At 36.6% G+C, this 13,728-nt stretch overlaps 2 protein-coding genes across 2 annotated transcripts; one reads left to right on the top strand and one right to left on the bottom strand.

Annotated features, from left to right (window-relative positions):
• Positions 1-5,428: 5,428 nt before the first annotated feature.
• On the top strand, positions 5,429-8,191 carry LOC117634407 (F-box protein At4g35930). The gene is made up of 6 exons (XM_034368507.1): positions 5,429-5,611; positions 5,737-5,783; positions 5,901-6,370; positions 7,299-7,373; positions 7,460-7,569; positions 7,655-8,191. The coding sequence occupies exons 3-6, from the start codon at positions 6,020-6,022 to the stop codon at positions 7,914-7,916; spliced, it is 798 nt and encodes a 265-aa protein (XP_034224398.1). The 5' UTR covers positions 5,429-5,611; positions 5,737-5,783; positions 5,901-6,019; the 3' UTR covers positions 7,917-8,191.
• A 112-nt stretch (positions 8,192-8,303) lies between these two features.
• Positions 8,304-10,716, bottom strand: LOC117634406 (translation factor GUF1 homolog, chloroplastic). Its single transcript, XM_034368506.1, has one exon. The coding sequence runs from the start codon at positions 10,644-10,646 to the stop codon at positions 8,601-8,603; it is 2,046 nt and encodes a 681-aa protein (XP_034224397.1). The 5' UTR covers positions 10,647-10,716; the 3' UTR covers positions 8,304-8,600.
• Positions 10,717-13,728: the final 3,012 nt, after the last annotated feature.

The raw sequence follows: 13,728 nt of genomic DNA, 5'->3' as shown, positions 1-13,728 counted from the left end.
AATCATCAGAATTTTGTCCGATAAAACATATTATTTTGTGCTAATTGTGTCTTATCTGTTCTTCATCCGAACGCATATATATAATATTTAGCAGGCACCTTCGATTCTTTGGTTCACGGGTTGTTATCGATACTTATGCACAAACATGTGTATCCTAGAAGCGTACACCGGCAACTTTAGAATTGGTTTGAGACTGTTTCTCTAATGACATGTGTTTTGCTTAGAAACATGTCAAATTTTATGGATATGTTTTGAGACCGCTCATAAAAAGGCTGAAACTACTCTCTAAGTTCTAACAACAAAAAATGTTGCGTACGAGCATAAATTGGATGCCCGGCACTTTCAATGTTGCTCATTTTTTCAAAATTTTTCATAAGTAGAAAAGCACACTGGTTAGACAACAATTTTTCATGCTTAAACTTATCAAACTGGGGACATCAATTAATTTTCCATCTCCAAGCCTCCTTCTTCATAAACCAAATGAGACTTTAAAATAAACAAATCCGTCTATCAAACATAATTAAACTAGCTTAATTGAATATTTTAAACCTTGGAAGTTGAGTACCATTGTTAACCTTGGGAAGACAATGACAAAACCACTGGCTTGCCTTACACATGTATTTTATTGATAGCGCAATGGTAAGCATGTGACATGGTGGGCTAAAATTAGGCAATATTAAAAAGGATAAAGACATGCCCACCACAAAGGCCTAGAGTGAGAAGTAGGTCACTTAAAACAGTAGCTAAGCAAATCATTCTCAATGGTTTGGGACAAAATGTCCATTAAAATACAAGTTGGGTGCTGCCCACTATATTTTAAAAAATACCTGAAAATTTGTACTATAACACTAACATTGTATTTTTTAATATATATATAGGAGAACCTAAAATTAAATGTCTAGGTTTAAAAGAAGGTACAAAAGTTTGGCTGGCACAAAGGTACAGGCTGTGTGTGACAATAACAATATCAGAATTTTTTTTATTTTTTTAAAATTCTATACCTTTTGCCTTTTGGAGTATAAGTTTCTGTGTAATGGTACAGAAAGTTTGTACCCTTTTTAAGTGCTTCGAATGTGACCCAATTTTCTTTCTTTATTCTATCTTTTAATTTTGTGGAGGGAGGAGGTTGCAATTGGCACATACCTAGCTTCCATTGACCTACTACTCATTGTCCTTGTCAATGTCAAGTGTTTGATCATATATATGCATGTAACACATTACCAAAACAAAAATCTGAATACTGTTAATTGTGTTTTCTCTAAATTTCGGCCGGCCGAAAATAAAATACGTTGTAATTAATTAATTATAAATTATTATAACTATATATGAATAGCGATACGGTTAATAACAACACGTTAACTTGTCATGTGACACTTTTTTGTTGTTGTATTGCTTTCCAATCAGTTCACACTACAATTGAACAAAAAGAAAATCAATTTGGCTTCTATATTCAAAGAGATTCACAAGAAAAAAAGCTTCGTAATCTCTTCTTTTTGGGTGTTTGAAACTCCAGCTTTACATATATAATACAATATAGATGGACGAATCTCTGTACTGTCTGTCTGTCTAATTGAATACTGGGGACAAAGGGGTAAAAGTCAAAAATAAAAATAATATAAAAAAAGAATATGAAAAGAGGTGATTGTTGGTACTTGGTTGTCAACTTTTGCATTTTACCCCATTTACCCAAGGATGTGACCCATTCGAAAATGAATGATTGGAGTAACATGGCCAAAATATTATGGCCTAATCAATTTCTGTTTAAGAAACCTAAGTGCTCAATTGGAAAATAAAATAAGAAAAGGTGACCAACAACCTTTCCATTTATAATTTTGGTGTCTTATATTTTCTGGCTGGCTGGTCAGAAACATTGACAATTACGTGCCCAAAAGGCAAGGAAGCCCAATGGCAAATTGACATCATTTGATAGAGCCCTTGTTGGTGCGTACCTAAAAACGATAGTGTCAATGCCCCTACCCAATTTGTTTGTATTCATTCAAGCTATAAACCCACCGTCTCATAAGTGGTCCTTTCTCTTAGGCTAGAACATGCCTTTCATTTTTGTTGGTGTATTGTCCTACAAGCAATGTTATCCCAATTAATTTGTAATAGCTTTTAAGGAATCTCTTTCAATTTTTGTAATTTGTTTTTTCCTTTAACAAAAAGTGCATCGAAGCCAATATCCCTCCTTAAATCATAGAAAGTGACAAATTTAAAACGATGAACCACAACGAAAGAGACATTAAAAATTCAAGATTACTACTATAAAAACATGTTTAAACTTCATTGTGTTGAAGGAGAGAATCAAAAAATTTAAGGGGCGGTCTATATTTTGTTTCAATCTATTACATGTGAATGATTAACTAGTTTTCTCTTCATAGTTGAGTTGGTGAGGTGACGTGGGCCAATTTTTATTGAGCTGTAGTGAACTAATTTATACCAAATGGGTTAGCACGTACTAAAATGTAACATTCTTTATTTTATAGGGGAGGGTTTTTTTTCTTACATAATTACAGTGTATGAGGATTCGAATATGAGACCGCTAGTCTGCAAGTCAAAGTCATTTTTAACTAAGTTAGACCCCTAGCCAGATTTAACATTAAGAATTTTAAGAATTGTAAGTTAAATATTGGTTAAAGACTTATACTCTCAATCATCAATTGGATTTATTAGGAGGTTAAATATATAAATAGAATATTTTAGAAGTATAGCCGTGTGGATATACTCTTTAAATATTTGAAAAAAAAACACATAATTGGAATATATAAATAATTCTTAAACAATTCATATATATTTAAAGAGTATAACCGGGCATTCCAAATTAGTTGTCTTGATCATCAATGAAAATTTTAGCTTTCTCTCTCACTCACTCTCTCTCTCTCTCTCTCTCTAGATGTAATTTTAGAACAAAAATTTTGGGAATGAAAAAATCTATTTAGAAAGACAATATAAGTACAGAAAAATCATATGCTTTTGGTTTTGGATCCATACATGAAGCAACAACTCTAGTGAAAATACAAAAACTCTAGTGGACAAGAAATATGTATACTTCAAGAGCAGCCCACCTGTGGAGGTTCGCAAGGCGGGGTTTAATCGTCAGCTATGTTCATAATTTTATATTTTCTGACTCCAACATGTAGGGGAACTGGGGTTTTAATTGTGATTTTTCAAATAAATTAATAATATTTTTTTCTGTCTATAATTTGGTTTGGTGGTGGCAGTAAAGTAAGTTCTATAGTTTTTCGGGTTTATTTTACAGAGAAATTCAGATTTTTTGTTGTTGGTGCAATTCAATGCTTGATATTATAAGATATATTTAGTCATATACATATTCTTAGCACTAAAATTATAAATAAACTTTATATTATTTAATTTCTATAAACAAATTCTAAAAAAATCTAAAAAAGAAAATCTGGCCCTATTGAATTTAATTTTGATTATTAATTTACTTTAATACCCTATTGAGTGTTTTGGGCTTTTTTGAATGTGTTTCTAAAGTCTATTTCATATAAAGTTTTTTTTATTTATAAATTAGGCTCCTATATTGGGTATGATAGTGAATCTCCCTGGACTCTTAAGTCCGATTTCCTCCTCACTTGTTATCCCTTATATATATAGATAAAGAGAAAGAGAAATAGCTTCCATTGAATACTTTCAATATAAGAAGACTGTATATATATAATCCTTAATCGAACATTTTCCTATTATTTTTATCTAATCAATTTAGAATGATCTTCAACAAAGTTTTTTATTATATATTTGTAATCTTGTCGTACAATTCATTCCATCATTCAAAGCTTTGCTTCCTAGAATCTTGTGATTGGTAGACCATATGTGCTTTATTGGCCTGCTCAGATTGATGCCGTGGTAGGAATTGAGGATAAAACGCATGCAAGGAAATTTTGGATCGGAGACCATCATGAGATCATTTTATGTGAAAATCATCATTGATAATCAATCATGGTGGCCAAAAGTTGAATGACTGAGTTCTATAACATGGTTGGTTTTTCTATGTGTACAAATAAGTGCCACAACGTTGGTTGATACAATACTACATACCTACTCCAAACTCCAAACCAAACCAAACCTAATGAAAACGTGTATTTATTCTTGCTGTAAGAGGTTCGTCATATAAATGATAGTTTAAACTAAATAATGACTTGAATTGGTTGAAAGAAAGGTGGTGTGCTCATTGCCTTGACCACCTAACTTAACCCACTTTTGCAGGTTTTGCTGCCAAATGAGTGACGTGATGAGATTGTCATAAGAGGAAGAAGCATACGTCTGACTCAAATATGCTAAAATGAGGAGTTATAATGAGGGTTATAATGATGAGGTCCTTAATAGCCATCTAATCCAGTGCAGAATTATTATTGAATTGTTGAAAGGGTTATGCTAGGGAGACCAACTTTAGATACTAACTTGTGTACCATCTTTCTAATAGAAGTGGAGTCTACCAATACAATGGGTCATACGCTCTATTAAAGAGATGGTACACAAGTTAGTATCTAAAGTTGGTCTCCCTAACATTTTCCTTGTTTGGATTGAATGCCCTCCTTATAACTCGTCAATAGACCCTCGTCATAGAACCTTCCCGTCTGACTATCCCGTCTGACAACTCAGTAAGAATTTTTTCGAAAGGCCGAATAAGTTATGAAGCCCGTTTTGGAAGTTTTCGAATCATCATGCACTGGGGCATTATCAACAAGGTTAGCTGGGCCCAGGAGTATTTTGAAGAATTCAAACGTGCTAAACATAGCTGGGTCCAGCCCAAATAAGAGAACATTGACCCTGGAAAATAAAATTGACTGTTCACCAGGTTACCATTTTACCATGGTTAGGCTGTGGAAAATTTGAACTTGCATTGACTGCTATGCCCTCCAAGTCAAAACACAGAGAAGCGGCAGTCACGCGTGGTTAATGCTGCCATAAAGGGTCGATTATGTACATTCACCGAATTGAATCCATCATAAGATGGGCCTGATATGGGCCCACGTCCCCAGCTCTCACAAGAATCGAGGTTCCTAAAGCACCGCCTTTCACACAAACCGATATCCCCCAAAATACCCTCCATTAAGCTTGAAGTTAAACCAAACAACGAGGGTATAGTAGTCATCGTAGAAATTATTTTTCGCTTTCCCTCTCAAACCTAATCACATTTTTTTATTTCCCTCCAAACATTATTTTCAAATTAAACAAAAACTCCACCCGATTAGGAAACAAGTCCAATATCCGTACCCATCACGCAATCTGCGCCGTCCGATGTGGCCCAGTGACCTAAGCACTAAAGACACCCACTGGCCCACTCCTCTCCCCAGTTAATCACCTCGCCATTCAGAGGCCGCCACGTGGTGGCCAGCTAGATTATTTATACAAATCACTTTCTATGGTTTTTGTTTTGTATAGCCTCAGCAACTGTTTGCTGGAAAAACTTTGGCGGGCATTTGTATCAATTTCAAATCAGGAGTAAACCCTAGCGGCCCCATCTCTCTCTCTCCTTCTGTTTGCACTGCTACCTATTTTTATTTATTTTTATTTTTGGATTTTCTCTGGAATTTCTGTCTCTACGATGCTCATGCTTCTCTGCCTTTCGCTTTCGTTTTGATTGAAGGTTTGAATTTTTGTATAATTTTCTGTGCTTTCGTTCTTGTTTCGGGGAGCTAGTAGCTATCTGTTAGTTCCAAGTCTGGTAATCTAGGGTTTCTGATGAGTTTTCGGTTGTGATTTTTGTTACAGAGGGGAAAATTGAACGCGGAATCGAGACGATCTCTAACCCTAAAAAGGTAAAGCTCGCTACATATTAATGTTTAGTAACCAATTTCTTCGCTGCTTTTGTTTTTGATTTTTTAAGATTATATTTATATTAGGGCCATAGCTAAGATTGAAATTGTCTGTTTCAGGTTTAAATGCTGCGGTTGCTTAGGTTTTCTGATTGAACAAAGTAATTGAAGGTTTATTTTATTTGGGAAAATTGAGGAATTGTTCGAAATAATTTGGGGCTGAATAAATAGAGGGGAAAATGGGAAAAGTGTCTCCAAAAGAAAGGAATTCGAAGAAGGCCAAACAGAAAAAGCGACGAGGCTCAGGTAACAAGTATCTGAAGCCGGGTGCTCTTGCTCAGCTTAAGCATAGCAAGACCTCTTCAGCTAAGTCGTGCACCGATCTTGGGAGGAAGCGGGTGGCTGTCTTGGAGACCAAGAAGGTTAAGGGCGATATGGTGCTTGAAGATAGGGCTATTGATAAAAGCCCTTTGATGTTGTCGCCTGTGAATTTGGTTAGACAGAATAGTTTGTTGAAAACTCCAAAGACCCCTCGAGCTGAAGATTGCGTGTCGGAGTCCCGGCTTGAATCTCTCCCCATGGATTTGCTGGTATTGTTTATATTATTAACCCTGTCTTCACAGTTTTCGTTTTACTATATGCTGATTTAGCATCACTTGTGTATGTAAGAAATGTTATGTATGCCGATGTAAATCTATTACTGGGATTTCTCTTTGTAAATCTGATATTTTCTGAAACTCTGGCTGTCAGAGAGGATGGTTGTTTTTATTTGTGTTTACTTGGATTTACCAATTTCTTGTTGTGCCACTGTTCAATTTGTATATCTGATTGAGGCAAAACAATCAATAAGTGGAGACGATATAGGATAGTAGGTTGGAGCTTTTTCTTTTAGTACGTGAGATTTAGAGTGTTTGTGGTACTTTTTGCCTTTTATGTTGGTATTGATTCTTTTTGCACACATAATTGGTTTGCTTTGGATACTGGTTAGTTTTGCCAGGTTGCCTTGAAATGTCTAAAGATCCAATTCAAGGTATTTGACGAGCGTTGTAAGAAGTCTAATAGAGATGTTAGGTCCTTTGATCTATGACTATGCTGTAAAGAACAAATTGCCTTTGTCTTTTGTTGCTTTTTAAGTAATAGATTTTACTTTTTTTTTCCTTCGTTTGATGTATGTTTTGGAACCAAATTTGTGCAGTTTTTTCCGTGTCAACATAAAACTGGATGTTGGGGTTGATTTTTGACTCCCTCCCACAAACGTGGATTTGAATCTTTCCAATTTCACTGGGAACTTAACATTTTAACACTCTTATTAGAATCTGCCATATCATATATCAAACCAATTACTGATGAGATATAGCCAAATAATCATGTGTGTAAGAATTAAAGATATTACTGTTTTAGGGGTATAAAAGTGCTGTTATCACTGTTAATTTAGATGTATATGTGTATGTATTTTACTTCATGTTGTTATCACATGCCTCTCTGCTGGTATTGATTCTTCTATTTTTGTAATTGAAGGTTAAAGTATTGTGTCACTTGCATCATGACCAACTGAAGGCAGTTTTTCATGTCTCTCAACGAGTTAGAAAAGCTGTAAGCTCTCTTTCTCATGTGTTTGCCTTTTGTTTTTGTTTAATCTGAATAGAAATGACCTTCCATGTTTATACTATTGGAAACAGGTTTTACTTGCAAGGCAGTTCTATTTTAATTATACAACTCCAGATCGCTCTAGACAGGAGATGTTAAATACAATGACACCCCACCCGACAGAGCACTGGCCTTTTTTAAGGTTGGGATTCTAAACTGTGTTTTTATCACTGTTTACCCTGTCAGATAGGTTTCTTATTTTACCGAGTTTTGCATGACTTTTGCAGCAAGGGAGATGGGAAAGGCACATTCATTCGAAGCCCCCATACTCCAAAAGCACCAAGGCATGGTCCCCGACCACCATCTCGCCTCAAAGTCTCTGAAATGCGGCAGGTTGCAGCAGTTCTCTTCCAGGAGTCAAACTTCCCTACAAGATGCATGGTCCCTTCTGTCTTACCAAAGCCCCTCTGCAAATCATTGGCTTCGAATAGAGTTTTGTTCTATGAGGACGAATTATGTCAGGCTGTTGCTCAGAATAAACTTCTTTAAGCTGGTTGCCTTGTGTTTTCTACATGTATATAGTTCATCTCCCGTATCTATAGATTTCGTGGTCAGGTAGGAAGTAGCAGTTTTGTAGAGTTGCTTGGGGCAGTTTAGGAGATATGAAATGGAACCTCATATTTTGAATTAGGAGGTAAAAGAATTCAGATCACGGTTGTGGGATAGTTTTTAATTTTTAAAACTGGTTACTTGTATATTTCCTATATGTGTTTCGAAACAATGGCTAGTTGTTTTTTCAGCAATATCATTTCTATTTTCTACTATTTGACTATGCAAAATGCTTTGATAAATCCTATTTTGTTTTATGAATTTCTGTATGATTTTCTTTGGATCCTCTCCGCCCGCCCTTTCAAATCCTGAATCACAGCATCCGTGTAAACCAATACGCCTTCTTTCCTTACAACTTATGAGTATTTCACAAACCAAACTCATCGTTTGGAAACAAAGAAAAAAAATAAAAAGGAAGAAAAAAGGCACTAATTGCAAAAATTGGTCATGTCTGGTCCTGCTGTGTTCTTTGCTGTTTGGTAGCATAGCAGACAAATACACCAACATAGGATTTATACCGTATACGTTGACGTTTAACAACAAAGATGACTACACAAGCTCCTCATTCAACCAAAATACTTATCATTTACACAACAATGTTAGAAGCCACAAAGACTTGCAGTATCATAATACCTCCTTCTCAAGTTTCAACACAGCCATGAAGGCTTCTTGAGGCACGTCGACTTTCCCGATCGCCTTCATTCTTTTCTTTCCCTCAGCCTGTTTCTTAAGCAACTTCTTTTTCCTTGAAATGTCCCCACCATAGCATTTGGCTAAAACATCCTTTCTGATTGCTGATAAAGCTTCACTAGCGATCACTTTCGAACCTATGCATGCTTGAATAGGCACTTTAAACATCTGTCTTGGTATGAGCTCCTTCAGCTTCTGTGTTAAAGCCCTCCCTACAGCATATGCCTTGTCCTTGTGCACAATGGTTGCCAATGGTTCTACATGTTCACCATTAATTTGAATATCAAGTCTTATTAGGTCACTTTCTTTGTACCCAAGAAAAGTATATTCCATGCTAGCATAGCCTTTACTTCTGGACTTGAGCTGGTCAAAAAAATCACCTACCATCTCAGCCAAGGGCAATGCATATGTGAGTGACGCTCTATTCTCAGCAATAAACTTCATTTCTTTAAACACTGCTCTTCTGTCCTGTGCCAGCTCCATAAGGGGACCAATATAGTCTTTTGGTGTAAGCATCTCAATCTTGACAACAGGCTCCTCAATTGACTTCCTTTTTCCAGGTTCAGGAAGTACAGATGGGTTTGAACATTCAACAATGTCACCATTTACACAGTTCACTTTATATACGACACTTGGGGCAGTAGTTATCAGGCTCAGATTGTACTCTCTCTCCAGCCTTTCCTGAACAATTTCCATGTGGAGAAGCCCCAAGAATCCACACCTAAATCCAAAACCCATAGCGCTTGAAGTCTCGGGCTCGAACTTCAGAGCAGCATCATTAAGCTGCAGTTTCTCAAGTGCATCCCTCAACTCAGGAAACTGATCAGCATCCACAGGAAACATGCCACAGAACACCATTGGAGTGGCTTCCTCATAACCAGGCAATGAACTTTCTGCCTTTCTACTATAGTTTGTGATTGTGTCCCCAACTCTAGCATCAGCCACTGATCTTATAGAAGCTGAAAGATAACCCACCTCACCAGCATAAAGTTCTCCAACCTGAAACTGAGTGGGAGACAAAACCCCAATCTCATCAGCAAAATAGTCCTTCCCACTAGCCATAAAATAAACCCTATCACCCTTCTTTATCTTCCCATCAATTACCCTAAAATACACAATTACACCCCTATATGGGTCATAGTAACTATCAAAAATCAAAGCTCTCAATGGTTTATCAGCGGTATCAGCTGGTGGAGGAACCCTCTCAACAATTGCATCAAGAATCTCAGATATCCCAATTCCCTCCTTGGCAGAACAGAGTATTGCATTGCTACAATCCAGCCCAATAACCTCTTCAATCTCCTTTATTACACTATCTGGGTCAGCTCCTGGAAGGTCTATTTTGTTCAAAACAGGGATGATCTCCAAGTTGTTTTCCAAGGCCAAGTAAACATTGGCCAATGTTTGAGCTTCAACTCCCTGTGAAGCATCAACAACAAGAAGAGCACCTTCACAAGCAGCAAGAGACCTAGACACCTCATAAGAAAAATCGACATGCCCAGGAGTGTCAATGAGATTTAAACAATATGGCTCACCATTTTTGAAACTATAACGCATCCGAGCAATCTGTAGCTTGATGGTGATGCCTCTTTCTCTCTCCAAGTCCATGTTGTCAAGAAACTGCTCCTTCATTTCACGCTTCTGAACAGTCCCAGTCGTCTCCAGCAACTTGTCAGCCAAAGTCGACTTGCCATGGTCAATATGTGCAATTATGCAGAAGTTCCTGATACGGGAAATGGGTACCTTGGAAAGACGGTCATGGCCGAGCTGGGAAATGGGTTGGGTTCCAGTGGCTTGACAGAGCACTTGGAGTCTTTGCCGAGGCCTGGAGGAGGTTCTGGAGAGATGAAGGAGAGGTTTAGAGTGAGAGAGTGAGAAGAAGGGCAAGAAGGAGGTGGTTCTGGGATGTGAACGTTGGGGAGTGGTGGTGGTTGTGGATAGGAGGAGGGTCTGAGATTGAGCAGAGAGGTCTGCGGCCATGGCGAAGAACCAAACTTGGATTGAATCGTATGAATGGCTTGGGCTATAGTTGGTTTTGGATTGGATTTTTGACTTTGGTCTTCGTCTGATATCTATGGCCCATGTAAAACTAAAAATGAGCTACTTTTCTTAATAAAGAAAATTAAAAAACAAAAACAAAAAGAAGAAATCTTTATAATAAAAAATGAGCTAACATATGTGTGTTCTTGATTATCTCATTTACCTTTGTTATGTGCAATGAAAAATCTAAGTTATGTGGCGAGACGTAAATGAATTTGACTGTATAAGGCAATGAGGCTGAAAAATAAAAATAAAAATTAACGGTTCTTTTACGATTGCTTCTCTAGAAGCATCTCTGCTCATAATCGCTTCAAAAGTGCTTTGATTATAAAGAAGTTGAACTTTTCATAAGAAATTCAAGTGCTTCAGCATATGCTTCTCTAGAAAATGCTTCCACAATCTAGAAGTATTTCTAACATTTTATGCCAAACGTAGTTAGAAGTGTTTTTAGCTCTTCCAGAAGCATTCCCAAACATACCCTAAATCTCTAAGTATACTTCTAGCTTAAAAGCCTACAACCCACTTTGAAACTATGGTTGTTTTTTTATTTATTTTTAATTTTGAATGTTTTTTGTGTGTGCCAAATTAGGAGGGAGGGGAGGGGTGTTTCCTTACACACACTGCCAATGTATCATTGGGTTCGAACTCAAAAACTATGGGATTTTTTTTGTGCCAAAGTTAGAGGGGGTGGTGGATGGCGTGTTTCCTCACACACACTGCCAATGTATCATGGGGTTCGAATCCGAGACCACTGATATCAATTCAAGGCCCTTTTCTTCATTGAAATTATGGTTCTATCCATGCATTTTGCATATTAAATATACAACTTTAATTGGAGGGTTCCTCAAACACACTGGAAATGTATAATAGGGTTCAAACCTGAGACCACTAATATCAATTCAAGGTCCTTTTCCACATTAAAATTATGTTTCTATCCATACATTTTGCATATTAAATATACAACTTCAATTGATCCCTTTTGACAATTAATATATGAAAGGTTAGGGCAAGCACATGAATCATGAGATGTGAAAACATGTTAATAATGCATGCAATATCTTGAAGATACAAGAGAAGATGTACAAGGTAACCAATTAGGCATACATTACAGTCACACATACGTTAAATTGCAAGCTTGCCTATAAATGCAGGGACAGACCCACAGTGGGGTCAAACGACCCTATGGACTCCATGAAAATAAGCTTGAAGGTTCCCTTAAGCTGACTATGTGACCCCATGGATGCCCTCCACTTGCTTGTTGTTTGGCCTGAACGAAATGACTGCTGCAAGAGGAAGAAGAAGAAGCGCAGCGCTTTTTCTTTTTTTAGAAAAAACACTGGCAAAATGACGTTGTTTTGGCCCAGCGAATTTTTTTAATAAATGAACTGGCCAAAACGACGTCGTTTTGGTCCAAGTCTTTAAAAAATAAAAAAAAACTGCCCCTGCTATTCTAAAACCCCTCCACCTATCCCAGCAACTCCCAAAACCCCAATTCTTTTGTCCTGAACCCTAAATCCCCAATCTCTCCCCCTTCCCTCCTCTCCTCTCCCCCCCCTCCTCCTCCTCCTCCTCCTCCTCCATTGTTGCCGCTGCATCCACCACCTAATAATTAAAATAAATTCTAACTCTAAGCCTAAATTAATAGAATTGAAATTATGATTTTATTATTTTGTTTTGATTTATTGGATATTTCATTTATGAATTTTTTGTAGTTAATTGGTATAAATTTGGTGTTTTCTTTAATTCATGTGAGTTATTACTTCGAAACAAAATGGGAGATCAATAGTTGAGTGATAATTTGCTTGTTTACGTTGAGAATGATGTTTTTGCTTGTATTAAAAGTAAAGCTATAATGCTACATTTTCAAAATATGAAACCTCGTTGTGGACAATTGTAGCTTATAATGTTGTTTTTTTTAATGTGAATTATGAATGAACGTTTCATTTCTAATGTTATTTTGATCGAAAAAGTTTATTGAACTTTTACACTATGACCCTATAAGATAAGATTTCTGGGTCTGTACCTGCATAAATAGTTCATTAAATATCCAACTACACAGTTTACCATATGTCAAACGCACTATGGTTGACATAACCTTTCTGGTCTGTCACTTTCTTCAACCTCAAACGGCCAAAGCTCAATTATCTGAGCTATGTCGGTGACCCAACAGATCATATGCAGAACTTGTAGAAATGAATGGAATGGAAGGAGGCAACCCTGAGATCTATAAGGATTCAAACTGTGTGTCGTTTTTAGATCTTTTTACAAATTTACAACTCAGTGGATCCAGTCAAAAACCTTTGCTTTGTTTTTCCTGGTCACATATCCAAAGAACTTTCCAAGTATCTATAAAATCCAAAGACAATTCTGCCCTGCACTCTTCGTCATGATGCATTGTTTTTGAAAACTAAAGAGTGCAGCTTAATTATTTGAGGTTACCAGAAAACAAGAAACTGACGACAGCAGACTCAGTATTTTAGGGTTTTGAATGCTTTTCAATGACATGACATGTCATTCAACTCCAACCAATATCCGAAGACAGGACCAGTCATCCAAACTTAAACAGGAAACGGGTTTAAGAACAACCAACTTTGGCGGCATGCCTTAACAAAACTTAGGTCACTATGCCACACAAAATTAGGATTGCACAACAAAAGGTAAATATGTACTTGGTTATTATAGGTTGTGGGTTGGTCTAGTCGTTATTATGATATGAGACTTAGCTCTCTCGAAAAATTGAAATTGGAGCACATTGCTTCGGTACATGAACCCCTTGTCAATTTTACAAAAATTAACAATTTATTCTCAATTGTACTAATTTAGTTATATTTACATTTATGTCACATTGGTGGGTGGAATTAGGCTAAAAATTATTGTTCATCCTCAACCAATGTTAGAGATTGATAATTTAATTAAATTTAGACCACATTGAAAACTTTGTGAAGCATAAGAATAAATAAATTTGTTTGGAGTTAGACTTCACAAGATCTGCTTGTTTCTGTTAGCTTCTTCCAGTCCTAGC

Source organism: Prunus dulcis, chromosome 7 (genome assembly GCF_902201215.1).
Source record: "Prunus dulcis chromosome 7, ALMONDv2, whole genome shotgun sequence".
NCBI classification, from domain to species: Eukaryota; Viridiplantae; Streptophyta; class Magnoliopsida; order Rosales; family Rosaceae; genus Prunus; species Prunus dulcis.
The sequence above is the reverse complement of the archived record's forward strand: the minus strand, read 5'-3'. Positions and strand labels throughout refer to the sequence as shown.

What these genes read in the sequence shown, in the direction of transcription:
- LOC117634407 (XM_034368507.1), top strand. Translation starts at nt 6,020, where the DNA reads ATGGGAAAAGTGTCTCCAAAAGAAAGGAATTCGAAGAAGGCCAAACAG. An exon ending in CTCAACGAGTTAGAAAAGCT is followed by an intron (nt 7,374 to 7,459) that starts GTAAGCTCTCTT and finishes TATTGGAAACAG; the next exon opens with GTTTTACTTGCAAGGCAGTT. An exon ending in GAGCACTGGCCTTTTTTAAG is followed by an intron (nt 7,570 to 7,654) that starts GTTGGGATTCTA and finishes TGACTTTTGCAG; the next exon opens with CAAGGGAGATGGGAAAGGCA.
- LOC117634406 (XM_034368506.1), bottom strand. Translation starts at nt 10,646, where the DNA reads ATGGCCGCAGACCTCTCTGCTCAATCTCAGACCCTCCTCCTATCCACA.